The 19,275-nt window shown below is 34.1% G+C and overlaps 1 protein-coding gene across 1 annotated transcript in view; it reads right to left on the reverse strand.

Annotated features, from left to right (window-relative positions):
- DIAPH3 (diaphanous related formin 3) overlaps positions 1-19,275 on the reverse strand; it is a 335,408-nt gene that overhangs the window by 230,659 nt on the left and 85,474 nt on the right. Inside the window, exon 14 of the mRNA XM_036755144.1 lies at positions 9,628-9,729. Within this exon, the coding sequence (XP_036611039.1) occupies positions 9,628-9,729 (102 nt within the window). The remainder of the gene's footprint in view (positions 1-9,627; positions 9,730-19,275) is intronic.

Below are 19,275 nucleotides of genomic sequence, written 5' to 3' on the forward strand. Positions count from 1 at the left end.
CATTACGAAATGCAAAATGGATAATTTTGACTATATTAAATTGAAAAGTTTTTGAACAAACAAAGCCAATGCAACCACGATTAGAAGAAAAGCAGAAACCTGGGAAACAGTTTTCACAGCAAGTATTTCTGATAAAGGCCTCATTTCTAAAAAATATAGAGAATTGAGCCAAATTTATAAGAATGGACGTCATTCCCCAATTGATAAATGGTGAAAGCACATGAAAAGCTAGTTTTCACAGGAAGAAATTAAAACTATGGTTACATGAAAAAATGCTCTAAATCATTACTGATTAGAGAAATGCACATGAAAACAACTCTGAAGTATCATCTCACAACTATGAGATTGGCTAATATGGCAGTAAAGGAAACTGACAAATGTTGGAGAAGATATGGGAAAATTAGAACACTAATGCATTGTTAGTGGAGGTGTGAACTGATTCAAGCATTCTGGAGAGCAATTTGGAACTATGCTCAAAGGGCAATCGAACTATGAACCAGTAATACCACAACTAGGTCTATATCCCAAAGAGATCATTAAAAAGGGAAAAGGACCTACATTTATAAAATATATCTATAGCAGCTCTTTTTGTGTGGCAAAAAATTGGAAATTGAAGGGATGCCTACCAATTGAGGAATGGATGAACAAGTTGTGATACATGAATATAATGGAATACTATTGTGATATCAGAAAAGATGAGCAGGTAGATTTCAGAAGAATCTGGGAAGACTTACATGAACTGATATTGAATGAAGTGAGCAGAACCAGGAGAACACTGGACATAGCAACAGCAACACTGTGTGAGAATTAACTATATAGACTTAGTTCTTCTCAGCTTACAATGATCCAAAACAATTCTAAAAGACTCTTAATGGAAAATGCTAACTATATTCAAAGAAAGAATTATGGAGTATGAATCCAGATTGAAGCATAATATTTTCACCTTTTTTGTTCTTTTTTTTCCTTCTCATGTTTTTCCTTTTTGTTCTGATTCTTCTTTCACAACATGACTAGTGTGAAAATATATCTAACATCATTGTACATGTACAACCTATATCAGATTGCTTGCTGTCTTGGGGAGAGGGGAGAATAGAAGAGAGAAAGATCTGGAACTCAAAATTTCACGAAAATGAATGTTGAAAACTATTTTTACCTGTAATTGGAAAAAAAAAATACTATTAAGGGGGAAAAAAAAAGCTCTCCTGAAACAAAATATTTCAAATGCCTATAGTTAAAATCACTTGAGATATTAATCAAATCTAGTTTCAACCCAAACTACTTTCTATTTTCCCAAAAACAATCTTATTTAAAAAGGAGTCCTCAGAAATATTTTTTGACAAAATGCAACACCCATTCCTAAAGAATGTCTGAAGAAGTTGTAGTCTATCATTGTAATGGAATACTACTGTGCTATGAGAAATGATGAACATAATATTTCAGAAAAACCTAGAAAGACTTATATGAACTGATGCAAAGTGAAGAGAACAGAGAGCCAGGAGAACATTACACGCAATAAGAGCATATTTATATGATGATCAATTATGAATGACGCAGCTATTCTCAGCAACAAATAATCTAAGATAATTCCAAAAGATTCATGAAGAAAATGCTATCCACCTCAAGAGAAAAAACTGATGGAGTCTGAATACAGATTGAAGGATACTATTTTTCACTTTTTTTTTCCTATGCCATTTGGTTTTTTGGGTCGTGGAGGGGGCGGTGTCTGTGTTTTCTTTCATAACACGACTAATATGGAAATATGTTTTGCATGATTGCACATATATAACCTATATCAAATTGTTTACTCTCAGGGAGTGGGAAAGGAAGAAGAAACAGAATTTGGAACTCAAATTTTTTTTTTAAATTAATGTTACAAATTACTGTGGTCATTTTCTATTGTGTATTGTATACCTAATCTATTCCTTTGATCCACCACTTTATTATTTGGCCAGGACTAGAGCGGATCAGAGCAGGAGTGCATAGCCTACTGAAGATCTAAGACCAATCCAGGTTGGGGGTTCTTGGGGAAGGAGGAGTGCTGGTGTGGCAGAGCTGGCGCATCCCCCACCAAATGTGGAACATAGAACTCTTTAGTCAACAAGCAGTCATATCCACTGAAAAACTCAAGGGTCAAGTTAGTTGATTGGGAATATGGCCAGGCAGCGAAAATGCACCCAGATTCAGTCTCAGACTTTGGATTCTTTCTTTGGTGACAAAGAAGACCAAAACATACAGCCTGAAGAAGTCAACAAAGTGCAAGAGCCTACACCAAAAACCTCCAAGAAAAACATAAACTGGTCCCAGGCCATGGAAGACCTCAAAAAGGATTTGGAAAAGCAAGTTAGAGAAGTAGAGGAAAAATTGGGAAGAAAAATGAGAAGGATGCGAGAAAACCATGAAAAACAAGTCAATGACTTGCTAAAGGAGACCCAAAAAATACTGAAAAATACACTGAAGAAAACAACACCTTAAAAAATAGACTAACTCAAATAGCAAAAGAGCTCCAAAAAGCCAATGAGGAGAAGACTGCCTTGAAAGGAAGAATTACCCAAATGGAAAAGGAGGTCCAAAAGACCACTGAGGAAAATACTACCTTAAAAATTAGATTGGAGCAAGTGGAAACTAGTGACTTTATGAGAAATCAAGATATTACAAAACAGAACCAAAGGAATGAAAAAATGGAAGACAATGTCAAATATCTCATTGGAAAAACCACTGACCTAGAAAATAGATCCAGGAGAGATAATTTAAAAATTATTGGACAACCTGAAAGTCATGATCAAAAAAAGAGCCTAGATATCATCTTTCAAGAAATTATCAAAGAGAACTGCCCTGATATTCTAGAGCCACGGGGCAAAATAGAAATTGAAAAAATCCCTCGATTGTCTCCTCAAATAGATCCCAAAAAGAAATCTCCTAGGAATATTGTTGCCAAATTCCAGAGTTCCCAGATGAAGGAGAAAATACTGCAAGCAGCCAGAAAGAAACAATTTGAGTATTGTGGAAACACAATCAGAATAACCCAAGATCTGGCAGCTTCTACATAAAGAGATCGAAGGGCTTGGAATACGATATTCTGGAGGTCAATGGAGCTAGGATTAAAACCAAGAATCACCTACCCAGCAAAACTGAGTATCATGCTCCAAGGCAAAATATGGATTTTCAATAGAGGACTTTCAAGCTTTCTCAGTGAAAAGACCAGAGCTGAATAGAAAATCTGACTTTCAAACACAAGAATCAAGAGAAGCATGAAAAGGTAAACAAGAAAAAGAACAAGAAAAAGAAATTGCAAGGGACTTACTAAAGTTGAACTGTTTTGTTTACATTCCTACATGGAAAGATGAAGTGTATGATTCATGAGACCTCAGAATTAGGGTAGCTGAAGGGAATATGCATATATGTATATATGTTTATGTGTATATAAAAGTGAATGTGTATGTATGTATATATGTATGTGTGTGTGTGTGTGTGTGTGTGTGTATATATATATATATATATATATATATAAATAAAGAGAGAGAGAGAGAGAGAGAGAGAGAGAGAGAGAGAGAGAGAGAGCGCGCAGACACAGGGTGAGTTGAAGATGAAGGGAAGATATCTAAAAGAAATAAAATCAAATTAAGGGATGAGAGAGCAATATATTGAGAGAGGGAGATAGGTAGAGATAGAATGGGGTGGATTATCTCATATAAAAGGTGGCAAGAGGAAGCAGTTCTGTGAAAGAAGGGAAGAGGGCAGGTGAGGGGGGAATGAGTGAATCTTGCTCTCATCAAATTTGGCCTGAGGAGGGAATACCATACATACTCAATTGGGTATCTTACCCCACAGGATAAAAGAGGGAAGAAGATAAAAAAAAAAGGTGAGGGGATGATGGAGGGGAGGGCAGATGGGGGTGGAGGTAATCAAAAACAAACACTCTGGAAAGGGGACAGGATGAAGGGAGAAAATTCAATAAAGGGGGATGGGTTGGGAAGGAGCAAAATATAGTTAGTCTTACACAACATGAGTATGGTGGAAAGGTTATACATAATGATATGCATGTGGCCTATGTTGAATTGCTTGACTTCTTAGGGAGGGTGGGTGGGAAGGGAAGAGGGGAGAGATTTTGGAACCCAAAGTTTTAAAAACAGATGTTAAAAAACAAAAAAAAAGTTTTTGCATGCAACTAGAAAATAAGATACACAGGCAATGGGGCATAGAAATTTATCTTGCCCTACAAGAAAGGAAGGGAAAAGGGGATGGGAGGGGAGTGGGATGACAGAAGGGAGGGCTGACTGGGGAACAGGGTAACCAGAATATACGCCATCTTGGTGTCGGGGGAGGGGGGAGGGTAGAAATGGGGAGAAAATTTGTAATTCAAACTCTTGTGAAAATCAATGCTGAAAACTAAATATGTTAAATAAATAAATTTAAGGTAAATAATCCTTTACTGATGATTACAATAAAAATCATATTCATTAAAGGGTTTATAAAATACCATAGAAACATAACTGGAGATTAAAAAGGATGACAGTAAGAGAATATAGGAAAATTTAGGGTACGTGGTTAAGACAAACCTTACAAGCATATCTTTTTACTATTTTTGTACACTAAAGGGAGAAAGAAGAGATCAATGACAACAAATCCAGGAAAAACTAAACATCAAACAGAAATTCTGAAAATCAAAGACATGATCTGTAACAGTGAAAGTGAAAGAATTTTTAAAGCAATAAACAAAACTAGGAGCTAATGTATTTTTTGATGAAAATATACAAACCATTAGATAGTATAATTAAGAAAAGTAAAATAAAAATAGTAAAGGAAAATTGATAAGAAATGAAGAAAATTATTAGAAATTATTTTGCCCAATTATATGACAATAAAATTGACAAATGAAACAAATACATATTTATGAAAATATATATGCCCAAAATTAATATTAATTAAAATATGCCCAAATTAAAAAACAGAAAATTTAAATAAACCAGTCTGAAAAGAAATTCATGCATGAATTTCCAAAGATAAAACACGAGTATTTGATGGATGGATTCACAAGCAAATTATATTAAACATTCATCTATAATTAATTTCAATGTTACATAAAGTATTAGAAAAAAAAAGGAATGGGACCCACCAAATTCTTTCTCTGATAAAATATGTTCTTGATACCAAAAACGTATAGAAAAAAAAAGAGAAAAAGTGATATAGACAACTATCCCTAATGAACATTAGTGGAAATTTTTAAATAAAGTATTAGGAATGAGGTTATGCCCTATGACCAGGTTGCAAGAGCTAGCGATGAGAAAAGAATAACCAGAGTTCTCCAAAGATAATCTCAGTGTCAGGAGAATGTGAAGAAGGCTTCTAGTACCTGGGAAGAACCTATGTGGTGAACTTTTGGAAGATACAGTTAAGAGTCTGTAATAGTAATTAAGGTGGAACTTTTTGCTATTCTTCTCTTAAGTGCCTTTGATGATTCTGGCCTTTGTTTGAATGGGGCAGATAAAGTGGGATCTTTTTGTCTTGGACTATCTCTCAACACTGAGACAATTGAGAGTCACTGAATTGCATATGATGTGATACCAGGGATGGGGTACTTTCCCATACCCAGCCTGAGTGAGGTCAGAGCCCTCAGGGCTCTGAACAGGATATAATAGAGGACAGCTTGGTGTTTGATTTTTGGGGCAGACTCATGGAAGGAGTGTTGAGACTCTGGGCAAGGTGCAAACCACGCCCCAGCTTTGCAACTCAGATGTTGGTTCTTCTCCAGTAACTATGTATTGTGATTTGAATCAGACCAAGGTCTGTCTGTTGATGTTTGTAATTTCTGTTTGCATTTGCCTTGAAGTTCAGGGGGCTAATCTTTTCCCCCTGAACTGTGAATGATATTTGTATGTTTGATTAAAATAAGATTATTAACCCCTTAACGTTACTTTCCTTAGTAAACAGATCAAAAAACCTGTGTTGGCAGCTTTCTGTGTGCTGGTTATTGGTGGGTCTTACACCCCTACAGTAGCTGCTAGCAGATTGTTGCTATATAGTCTCAAAAGATAGAAAGGCATGGACAAGTTACAATCTGCATCATTGGAGGGAACTCCTACATTTATAAGATTATAAAACTGAGTCCTTGAAAGGAAATTTGAACAATAGAAAAAATTAACATAATTAATCATATTAAATGATTATATCAATAGATACAGAAGAAGCCTTTGATAAAGTATAACATGGACTTATACTAAAATCCCTATAGACCTTAGGAACAGAAGGACCTTTTTGAATACCACAAAAAGGTATTTATCTCAAACGAAAAATTAGCACTATATGCAATGGGAAAACAGGAGAAGTTTTCCCAATAAATATGCGAGTAAAGCAAGAAAGCCCCCTTTTGCTTGCTTTTATCTCCTATTATTACAGCGATGCAATAACAATAAGGCGAGAGAGAAATTAAAGGCACAAAAGAAATTAGACACATAAAAATAAACAGGATTTCTATACAATAATAAAAATCAAGAATGTAATGAGAATAGGAAGTTCCATTCAAAATAACTACAAAATGCTTAAATTATATGAAAGTCAGCTTATGAAATCATGCTTTAATTTAAATAGCTAAAATAATAAAATCCTCCTTATTACAAATAAAGAATTATTAAATAATGGAGGGACATTAAGTGCTTATGTCTGGATTATATCTATATAATAAAAATGGCAACACTACTTAGTAATGAAGGGAGAACATGCTACCAGACTTCAAATTATATTATAATGCAGCAATCATGAAAACTATTTTGGTACTGGCTAAAATACAGATAAGTATTTACCAGTGGAATAACCCAGATAAGGGTGGAGTATTATACAGAATTTACCTCAATGACAAAGTATTTGAAAAATCCCCAAATATAAATATCTAGGGAAGAAACCCTATTTGTTGAGAATTTCTAGGAATACTAGATCGTAGTATTCTGGAAATTGTTTTGTTCAATACTTTACATCAAATGCCATAATAATCTAAAGAATGGATACAGAACCTGAAAATTAAAGGTTGTATGATTAAAACTTGAGTGAAAATTAGATGAGGTACTTTAACAGCAATGACTAGGAAGTGAATTCTTAACTGAACAAGTGACAGGAAATCAGAAAAGATAAAACAAATAATTTGAAATATGCAAAATTGAAAAGCTTTTGTACAAACTAAATTAATGCAACTAGAAAGGCAAGATAAGGAAAGCAGTTGAATGGGGGAAAATCTATATTCCAAGAATTTCTGATAAGTGCCTGATGTCAAGCTATAGAGGCAACTAAAAATATATAAAGCCAAAAGCCATTCTCTAAGAGCTAGTTAAAGGAGGTGAACTAATGGTTCTCAAAAGAAGAAATGCAAGGTACTAACAACCAGATGAAAAATGAGGTTTCACTTTACACCCCTAAAATTGACAAAGATGAAAATAGGTGGAAATGTGCAATGCTCTGTTGGAAGAGCTTTATATTAGTCCAACCATTCTGGAAAAATATTTAGTAATACGTTAAGCACATGACCAAAATGTTCATACTCTCTGTGATTAAAATTTGAATAATATAAACTAAAATTCTAAGAACCAAAGTAAACATTTAGAATTCTCAAGGAAAATATTGGTTTTAAACATATAATTTCTTCTCAAACAGTCCATGTACACTATATGCAATATAGTGGAATGATGTCTTTTTAATCAAAGGGGTACGCAATAAGAAATCATCACATGCAAAACACTAGAGGAAAATATTAAATTTTCAGTGAGATTCATTATTCAGTAAGGGTCCCCAATTTGTTAAAATAGAATGGAATTCTGATCTTACTGCCTTTTTGTTAATTCTAACAAATAAAAAATTTCAGTAATATAATGCGGTATGAAAATTCATAGTTCAGTGGCACTTATACTATTTTAGTATGTAAGGATGATTTTCCTCATTTATTTAAAGAAATAATATTAGCATTTTAATAGTTTTACTAAATAAATTTGGCACCTCAAATAGCAATTACTTTTTATTGTAGTTTTGTGTAATATGATCTTATTAGTTTACATTCATTATGATGCTTGTGACATCATGGCCTTTTTTCTTCTCTCTCTTCTGAACAAGGCTTTGAAGAAAACCGTTGCTTTTCTCCTCACAGATGTCTTTTCCTATTTTGCCTGACTTGCTTTCAAGGAGTCCTTGATGAACAGAATACACTAAAACTTCTGGTGATTTGATGAGTCACATGCAGCTCCCTTCTATATATCTGGTAGCTCCTTTTAGTGTATCACAGTAATCTTCCCACCTTACTACTTCCCAGTTATTCCTAAAGTCCTTTTACCTTTAAACAAAGTATACAACTTTTTAATACAAAAGGTTAGCTTTCTGCTACTATAGGACTCTTCACTGGAGAATTTTTGCTCATCTCTAAAAGTTAAATGCTAATTTAACTTTTAATTCAAATTTAACAATATCTTCTAGGCACATGTCCTTGATTTTCCCAATAAAACAACATTGAAAGTAGCTAAATTCAAAATGGCTCCAAGGGAGCAGATTTGATTTTTCTTTTTAAAAAAGACTTATCCTCTTCCAGTAAAACAAGAAGGAATTACAAGCACATAATGTTTCACATGGTTTCAAAGAGTTTTGTCAGCTATCTTGCTTAACTTTTTTTCTTTCTTACAAGGGACAGTCAAATTGGAGGTGATTATATATCAAGAGATGACTGGTATAAAAAAATAAAGGGAATTTTTCTTTAAGCATAGAAGATCTAGTGACAAGCTAGCATTGTGTGATGCTAATATAGTATGAATCATACCAAGATGAACACTAGGGGACACAAAAGGACAAAAACAATTATAAAAATAACGATGTACGTTTATATAGCTAATTAAAATTTACAAAGTACTTTCTTCACAATAACATTGAGGGTAAGTGGTACAAGTATATAACATATATGCAATGTTCAGAACAATTGGTCTTCTACCTTCAATAAAGAAATTAGGGAAATCTATTTTTCTTGAGGTCTCAAGTTGAACATTAGAACAACATTAAACGTTTTTCCTTCTCTTTTTTAATGTTTGCTTGGTTCTGCTTATTGCAATTTGTATCCATTCATATGTCTTCCCATATTTCAGTGAATTCTTAATATTTATTTCTTCTTATGATGCAGTACCACAATTTCTAACCATTCCTCTACTAATAGGCATCTACTTTGTTTACAACTGTTATTAATATAATAAACTATTAAAAATTAAAAATGGACAATATCAAAAAGGTAATACTATGGAAATTTTAGTGTATATTGGACTTCAATTATTTTCCTCCTTGGGGTACATGTTTAGAAATGAAATCTGACTGAAAAGGTATCAATTTTTTTTATTCAATTTCTTAGCATAATTCCAAACTTTTTCAAATGAAAAAAATCTTTCAATCAAATGAATCAGATGAATGTATGATATCTACAATATACAGGAACCAACAAAGAAACAAGAGAATACAAGGCCAAAAGTTCTTCTAATGGCTGTCATGCCAAAGGATGTGAACAGTTTTCAAATGAAGAATTAAATATTATTAATAATCACATGAAAAGCTGCTCCAAAACAACAACAGCACAAATGCTAAAATAAAGGAGACAAACCTTCAAGGAACAGTACTCACCACAACTGCAAATTGTTCTGGCTCACACAGATTATTATATTCATTCTTGAGCTTAGACAGAGAATTCAGCTGCTCCTGATCTGGCAGATGCTTTATTAAGTTCTAACAACAAAAAAAGAAAAAAACTGAAACAACATCTTCACAAACTACATTTCACAGACTTGTATCCATATAAGAACACTTTCATCACAAATCTCCCATTAACAGCAAAAAAAGGGAAGGAATGAAGAAACAAAGGAAATAGAATTAAATGCAAAATTGACATATGAATCACATCTAATAATATACAAATTATATTCTATTAATATGACAAAACTCTTTTTTCAGAAGAATGAACCCACTAACTTGGAAAATCTTGCCATTATATTTTAATATAAAGAAGTAAGTGGCAGCAATTATAGGAAAGACTACAAAAAGCATTACTAGGGAAAAGCTATATAGGTACTATTCATCCAGGTAACAAAACTGTCAATTCACTACTAAAATAGAAGCTGATGGGCAAAAGAATAGTCAAGGGGGTTTAATGACATTGTTTAAATCAATTAACCAAAAGAAATACAGGCTGATGTGACAGAAACATAAAACACCTTTGCAGTCAAGTAATAGAGTAATTTCTGTTGAAAGAGTTCATAAACACATGAGATGCATTCTAAGGTACCACACCACAGGAGAAACTTCACAACAATGGCATCCCTTTTTGGACTTCAATGATAAAACTAACCCCTTAGACAAGATTTAATTATTGACATGTCTTACCAAAAACTTGTTATAGACATGTTCTAGTCAGTATATTAGTTTTAGAAGGTGTAAGAGAAAAGAATGCTGATGGATAGGCATGAATGCCAAACTATGACCTCAATTAAGCATATATTAAAATTCAAAATTCAAAATGTTTAGGTTCTGCTCTTGTCAGTAACTTATTTAACTCTGACCTTATGCCACTGTCACACCAGACACACAAACAGAATAACTCATTCCCAGAAAAGTGATACTAGTTAAACAAATGTTAAAGAAAGCAATGTAATTTAAGACATTAGATCAAATCATCACTGACTCACTGTGTAACCCTGGATAAAGAAAACTGGGTTAACAATCAAAATGAGAGAAAATAAAATAAGTATAGCATAGGGATCTTATCAAAAGTCAATTATCACAAATATATAAAAAGTCAACTTTCAAGTATGAGATTGATTTTTAATTAGTATGATAGTTACTTTTTTCCATATTATACAAAATTGATATAGAATTATACTAGCAAACATTACTAAAAATCATATTGGAACAAAAGACCAAACATACTTAAAAAAAAAAAAGAAATATTCTAACATTACACTATCAGTTTTCTCTTCTTTAGGCTATGCAATTACAATTTTAACTTTTCTTTACATGTTATACTTTCTAATTTTTTAATATTTTGAAAGTCCCCAAACTTTTCCAAATTACCTCACATTACTGAATAACTGCAAACATTAAATGGCTTATCAATATAGAGAATAACTTAATTTCCTACATGTCAAATTTATATTTCTGTATATTATTATTAAGGTTTTTTTAATTAAGTTACTTTTATCCAACTAAAAATTCCATATTTTTAATGGCTTCTATTAGCCTTCCACCATCTTAAAAGTTGATAAAGCAGATTATTTATATCATACTTGGGTAATTTTAACTATATTTAAGCAATAATAAAACCCCTGACCAATAAGAAATTCTTGAGAAAGCAAAATAACAAGAATTCCCCTCTCTTTCTCTCAGAAATTATTATAGATCAAAAATTTTGTTATTTACATCATACCCAATTATTTCTCTTTTAAACATTGACCCTCTAAATTCCATAAATTCCATTACTTTTTTTGACATTTATACTTTTCACAAATCTTTCATATGGTCATCAGATCACATTGTGTGTTTTTGTGGTTTTTTGCTCAGGTTTTTTTTTTTGTTATTCTATTTAATTTTTATAAAAGGTTATCAGCAATCTAACTTCTAAATCTAATGGCCTTTTTGTTTTTACTCTTTGTAACACCCTAATTTCTTTGTAACTTTTGATTCTGTTGAACATTCTCTCATCTACTTTAGAGACTCCCTTCTCTGATAGCTTCTGAAACTAAAAAGTTCTCTCGATCATCCTCCTATTTTTCTAACAACTCATTCTCTCACTCCTTTGTCAGTTCATCATCCTTCTGTCATCCTAATTTAAGTGTCTATAGAGTCTCCTTAATGGTCTCTAATCTTTTTACCTCTCTCTCTCCCTTTCTGTCTCTCTCTCTCTCTCTCTCTCTCTCCATGTGTGTGTGCAAGTATATGTACATGTGTGTATATATATGTATATATGTCTATATATAAATATATAGAGATATGAACAATCCCAAGTTCATGCCGCTAGTATGGAGCTCTAAATATGCATCATCAACGAAGTACAGAACATTTCTTTTTGGATTTCATAAGTAATGTAAAACTCAAAATATTCATAAAATCTGTATTATCTTTCCTCTTCAACCTTGTCTTCCTTCTTCATCATATTGTGGTACCACCATTCGCCTATCTCCCATGCTCAAAATTTTACAGTTATCTTTGATCCTTCACATCAACTGTAATATCCAAGCAAGAGGCTGAGAGGGAAGAAGCCTTTACTAAACACTTATGCTGTGCTAAATGTCTTACAAACTAATCTCATTTGAGCCTCATAACTACCCAGGAAGGTGGCTGTTACTATTATCCCCATTTTATAGCTGAGGAAGTTAGAGGCAAAGTATTTGTCCAGGGTCACACAGCTAATAACTGAGGCCAGATTTGAACTCAGGTTTTCCTGGGCAGCGCCAGTCTTCCATCTATTGTTCCACCTAGCTGCCTCACTACTGTTGACAACACCTTTACAAGTTCCCTTGAGTCCGTTCCTCATCCAAACTGTCATTCCTTGGCACCACACCTTGATTATGTTCTTAGTAGACACTTATAATAGCTTTCCTATGAGTCCTCCTATGTCTACTCTTCTTGCAATCCATCATTTTACTATCAGAATTGTTTTTTAAACATAAGATATCGTGACTACATTCCCCTAGTCAAAAATGTTATTTCAGACAACTTTGACTTGCCTTCAAGACTCACTAGTCCAGTACTATCATGATTTTCTAGCCTCATGTCTCATTACCACAAACTCCTACACTCCAGCAAAACTAGACTACTTTCTGACCCTCCAAATATGTATTACAGTTTTCCACTTACATGCCTACACTCATGCTACTCTTTCTTATGCCTGTCATGCCATCCTTCTTCTATCCCTAAACATTTGCCCTCTAAAGTCCTACAGGGTCTTTAGAGCGCAAGTCAAACGCTACCTCCGCCAGAAACATTTCCCACAATCACTATCAAGTAATGACCATAAGGTTATCCCTTGGATTATGATTTTTAGAGTTTTGAGGTTTTGTTTTAGTTTTTGTTGTTGTTTTACCTTTCAAATGCACTTATCACATAATATTAAATATTTGTGTATCATTCCTCTCTCAAAATGAAAGTTGTAACATGTGAGAGATCATATTTTTACATCTCAGATTTCTATCATCCCCAGTATCTAAGACACTGTACAAAATAGACAAATGACATTTACTGGATGGTGTTGAAACTTTCATTATAAGATTGAATCTGACAATGCTTCACTTTGGATTCTTAAATTAATAAATTCATATATTATAAGCATTTCATAGAACACTAACTGCAATGGCAAGAAGATTAGGACTTTTTTACTGTTTTCTCTTTTGGAATGCTGTGGCAATCAAGTATCTTTGAGTCTCTCCTTGCAAATGTAATGGCAAGTAATGTGGGACTTTTACTGTTTTTTGTTTGAGTGCTTCTCAAGCCCTGAGGTAATCAAGTACCCCTGATGAATCCTGCCTTTGTTTCTTTGATTGAATCAAGAGCCTTTGATGACCTGCTACAGAAACAAGAAAGCCTAGCTCATATGGGTTTGAGTCACATGGTTGTGCTACCCTCTGACCCTGGGAAGGGTATATAAGATCTGAGGTTGGCATTTTGTTTTGGGGCTCTCACTTACTGGAAGAGTGTTCTGTGATTTGACCAGACAAGACTCTGGGTAGCTATCACAAAGCCCCTTGACTGTGAAAAACCCAGGTTTTGTTGCTTCTCTCTCTGGTAACTGTTTATGTATTGCTTGGTCAGATGGCTGATTTGTATTATTTTACTCTGTTAATATAATGTATGCTTGTAATTTCTGTTTGTATTTGCTCTGAAGTTCAGGGTGCTGGCTTTTCCCCCTGAGTTAAGTGAATGATATATGCATGTTTAATTAAAGTAAGATTATTAAGCCCTTAAAGTTGCTTTCCTTAGAAAAGTAGATGAAAAGAACCTGTGCTAGCAGCCCTTCTGTGTGCTGGTGTTGTTGGTCTTACACAGCCACAGTAGTGGCAGACAGCATTGTTGTTACACTAACTTGGTAGACAAGCACAAGAGACACGGAGAAAAGGCCTGACCAGATTTGGGAGGTCTAATGGACTCTTAATGTAGTTTCAAAGAAACTTAGATAGAGTGATTCATGCTGCTAATTAAACTATGTCCCATAAAAACAAACCTACATAAACCATGAAATGTATTATAATAGACAACAATTTCTGTTAAAAGTCAAGCATAATCTGATAGTTATAAAAAAATTCAGCCTATCAAATAATAGCTATTTAAAATTCTCTAAATTGGCTTTTTTTTTCTAACTTGAAAAGAAATAAAAAGTAAGAGCAATGTCTCTTAATAAAAATTCGTGAGGGTACCTCAAATGATTAAGCAGTTTTGATCTTGAAGGGAAGAAAAGAAAAGAAAAGTTCATCTATTGGCCCAGGAAGCTAGGTAGTACAGTTGATAGAGGCCAGGACCTGGAGTTAGGCAGACCTAAGTTTAAATCAAGCACCAGATATTTATAGGCTATATGACTCTGGGTAAGTCACTTAACTTCTGTTTGTTTCAGTTTCCTTAACTGCAAAATGGACATAATAATGGTGCCTACCTCACAGGGTTGTGATGAGGATTAAATGAGATAACATTTATAAAGCACTTACCACAGTGCCTGGAACACAGTAGGTGCTTAATAAATGCTTACTGCCTTCCTTGCTTCCAGATTTGATTTTCTAGTAATAGGTAAAAGAAAGTTACCATCTCATATTCAAATGGCCATCTGAAAATTATTATAATGTCCATGTATCCAGTTTTCTTTTACCTTATATGTTTTTTCAATAATTTAGGGGAAAAAGATAATTTTGTCTATGACTGCTATATATTATTTGATCCAATTGCTACAATTTAACCTATGCTAGTTATACTGCTTAAAATTAGGTTCCTAGTGGTGGTAAATATGTAGCACATTTATCCTAAAAAAAATCGAGGTAAAATCTTGGAATTGGGAAGAAGAAAGCAGAACTCCCAAAAGATATTTAATGGCATGAGATATATGTAACTAAGAATATGTGAGGAATTTGTGGGGTTAAATTGTCTTGATTTAATTCCCAAATTCATGTCTACTAGTACCATTCAGCTCCTCCAGAGGAACTAACAGGTCCAAGTCCACAAGACTCTTTATTGCATTTATTTTTTTAAAAGAAGAGAATTTGAAAAAAAAAAAAAGACAAAAAGACAGACGGACAGAAAGAAAGAAAGGAAGGAAGAAGGAAAATAACCACAAAATTTAGGTGAAATTCAAGAAGTCATAATTTCAAACAAAAAAAGATTTCATGTTAAATGAAAAAAGTGAGAAAAATTTAATTAAAAATATAGCTGCGATAAATATAGATGACTAAGAAATTACTGTGATATATAATATTTCTGGAAAAATGACATGCTCCTGATCTCTCGAGGTCACTTTCTATTTTGTAAAACACAAAAAGATACAAAAATATAACTGTATTTCTGTGGGAAAAACACTTGAAGAAACCAAAAAGAACTCTGAAATATTGCTAAGCATCCCAAAAGATGAGAAAGGTAACAAATGTTTATTTCTGAATCCTATTCAACATTGTTACAAGTGCATTTTTTATTTAAAACCATATTTTAAAATAAATCAAAATAATTTGGGGGTCATAAATTATCATAAATGAGGATCAGGTTTTTAAATGAAACATCTGAGAATTTTGAAAATGATGGATTTAATTTAAGGATTTCACATATATTAAAACCCAACTCCAGAAAAAAGTTAAAAAGGTCAATACTCTTAGGACACATTCTTTCTCTAGCCAGATACCAAAAGTAAATATCAAAAACATCCATGTCTAAGAGTCACAAAGAAACAAAGCTGTTCAATAAACATTAATTCAACAAGTATTTATTGAATGTCTACCACATCCAATGAATTTTACTAACCTCTACAGAGAATACAGATACAAGTAAGATACTGTACTGACTCATAAGAAATTTATGATCCAGCAAAAAAGATGAGACACATAGACAAATATGATAGTACACTATGTGGTAAAAACTGTTCAAGGAAATGCTGTTGACAGAGGAGTCACATGTTAGCACTGTTAGATCAAAGCATCTGTCATTCGCACACTATACAAGCCTGGGAAAAATCATATGACCCTCTTGTTTTATAGGTCAACAACGCAGGAAAAAGTAGTGTCACAGAATATTTCACTACCAACTAAGCTTAATATAAAAAAGCCTGAGTACAAGAAGTATAAAGGGTTGAGAGAGGAGGAAAAATGTCTTTATTCCATTTATAAGTTGGTATTAGCCTATTATTCTATTGAAAATTCTATGTTCAATATGTGATGTTCTCCGCTCTGAAATCCTTTCCCCAGCCTGCTCAAGACTTTACTTTAATTAGATATACCATTCTTATCTATAACACTGCAGACTAGTTATACTACAAAATTATGTTATTTCTTCTCAAGTAGGCCCTCATTGCCACCAAGAGATAATAACATCATAGATTTAAAGGTCACCAATTCTAGTTCTCTCATTTTAAAGGCAAAGAAACTGAGGACTAGAGAGGTTAAATGGTCTCACAGTGTCTTAGATGGGATTCACATCAGGTCTTTCTGACTGCACTTAAATATTCTATTCTCTAAGGCCACACTGCCTCCCTAAAACTTTCCCTCTTCCTTAACTTACTCTCTATAGAATTTGCCACAATGGCTGTTCAAAACTTGTTCTTCTCTCCTCAAGTCTACCGTACCATCTCTTCCACCTTCCCATTTCCTCAAACTATCATTCTGTTATGTCCCATCTTATTCATAACCAAACTCTTGGAAAGAGCGACCTATACTAGCACATCCCCATTGTCCTCTCTTCCTCACTTCTCAACTCTTTTCAATATGGTGTCAATTCATCATATCCAACCGAAATTACATTCTCCAAAATAATCAGTGAAATATCTCTTAATTGCCAGATTTAATGACATTCTCTCAGTACTCATCCTTTATGACCTCACTGCATAATTTACTGTTGCTGACTACCATCTCTTCTGAGATATTCTGTCTAGGCAACCCTTCTCAGTTTCTTTTGCTGGACCATCATCCATCCTCAGCCCCCTAATTGTGGGTATATACCAAGACTCTGACATTTTCTCTTCTCTCTCTTTACTTTGTCTTTTTGCGTGCTCATTACCTCCCACAGGTTCAATTATCATCTCCATGCCAATAACCCCAAAATCTATATATCCAGGCCTAATATATCATTGAGCTGGAAGTTAGCATTTGTTGTCATTATTAGGTCATGTCCAACCCTTCGTGACCCCGTCGACCATATTGTCCATGGGGTTTTCTTGGCAAAGACACTAAAGTGGTTTGCCATTCACTTCTCCAGTGGATTAAGGCAAACAGGTTTAGTGATTTGACAGGGTCACACAGCTAAGTGCCTAAGGCCACATTTGAACTCAGATCTTCCTGACTTCAGGCCAAGTGCTCTAACTACTAAGTCATTCTGCTACTTCATGTCGGCATAACCAACTGCCAACATGATACTTCCAAGGGGAGGTACACCATTAGATACCTCAAGCTAAAAATATCCAAAACAAAATTCCCTTTTCCTCTGTTTTACCTCTATTTTGGATTCTGCTACTTCTGCTAATGGCACTTCCAGCCACCCAGGTTTATAATCAAGAGGTTATTCTTGACTCTTCTTCTTCCCTCACATCTAACCAGTTGCAAAATCTTGTCAATTCTACCTCCATAACATGTGTTGCATCTGTACCCTTCTCTTGACTCATGCCATATACAACCTAGTTCTGGCCCTCATCACCACTTGCCTAAACTATTGGAATAGCTTTCTAACTAGCATCATTTACTTCAATCCATTCTCCACACAGCTGATAAAGTGATGTTCCCAAAGCACAACTCTGAATATTTCATTGTCCAGCTCAAAAAAACCCTGGTGAACCCTCTTCAGTAAGATAAAATACATACTCCTCTATATTGCTTTAAAGTTCTTCTCTGTATAGCAGTTAAAGCTCTTCTCTCTCTGGCTCCAACCTACCTTTCCAGATCTATTACACATAATTCATCTCCATGAACTCTATAGTCTCACCAAAGTGGTGTTTTTGCAGATAGTGCCAAGGCCAACAAAACTTTTTATTTCTGCAATGCTGTCCATAATACCTGATCTCTAAGTTTCTACGAACTTTTCTTGTGTCTATAAGGTCACAGGTTTGCTTCTCAGAATTTTTTATCTGATAGAGATAACCATCCTGAACTTGCAAAATATAAATTGATATTGCTTGCAATAAAGCAATATTAATAAGAAAAGGTTTTATCTTGTTGCTAGTAATTTTTTGTATGAGAGATCTACTCCTCTCTGATACAAAATCATAGATAGCATTTCACACGCAGAATAATGAGAATAAAAAAAAAAAACTAAACCATAAGCACTGCTACAAAGCCTCAGATTCCTTATTTGAGAAATGTGATCCAAGATTCTACAGGCAATTGCCAGATAATTGGCTCATATTCTAAATCTCAAATTCCATATTGTCAAAACAGAATTGATTTCTTTTCCCCAAACCCACCCCTCTATTTCTGTCAAGGAACCATCCTTCTAGCCACTCAGACTGGAAATCTTAGTTTCACCTTCAACTCATCACTATCATGAACCATACATCCAATTAGTTGCTTAATCTTTTCCTTCCTGCTTCCAAAACATCTTTCAAAACCATCCCCTTCTCCACTAACACCATAAAAACCCTGGATTAGAACTGTATCACCTCTTGCCTGAACTACAAGAGTAACTTCTGTCCTAAGGGCCTGGCTCTTTTTTTTTTTTTGTTCATCTGTTTCTTATTGCTTACAACCTCTGCTAGACAACTATTTCAGAAAAAAATCCCTTCTGCTATGCTCCTACTTTCTAATCATCTCCTCCACAGCTTTTCAACCACATAGTCATCTGTGTGTACCAGCTATTTCCTTGACCTCAACAGTTCTGGAACCATGAACCATGATCAAGTCAGCTCTGCCATTGTCCCTGGATAGGGTGTGTCACTTTACTTACCCATTGCCCTACTCACCACCCCAGTTAACTTTCTGGACCAAAGTACCCCTAATTCCCTTATGTGTGTACTTTCTCCAGCGGAATACAAGTACCCTTAAGGAAGGGGCTATTTTTTCTTTTTATTTCTTTCCTCAGAGACAAGTATAATGCTAGGCACGTCAAACATAT

This window comes from Trichosurus vulpecula, chromosome 4, assembly GCF_011100635.1.
Source record: "Trichosurus vulpecula isolate mTriVul1 chromosome 4, mTriVul1.pri, whole genome shotgun sequence".
NCBI classification, from domain to species: Eukaryota; Metazoa; Chordata; class Mammalia; order Diprotodontia; family Phalangeridae; genus Trichosurus; species Trichosurus vulpecula.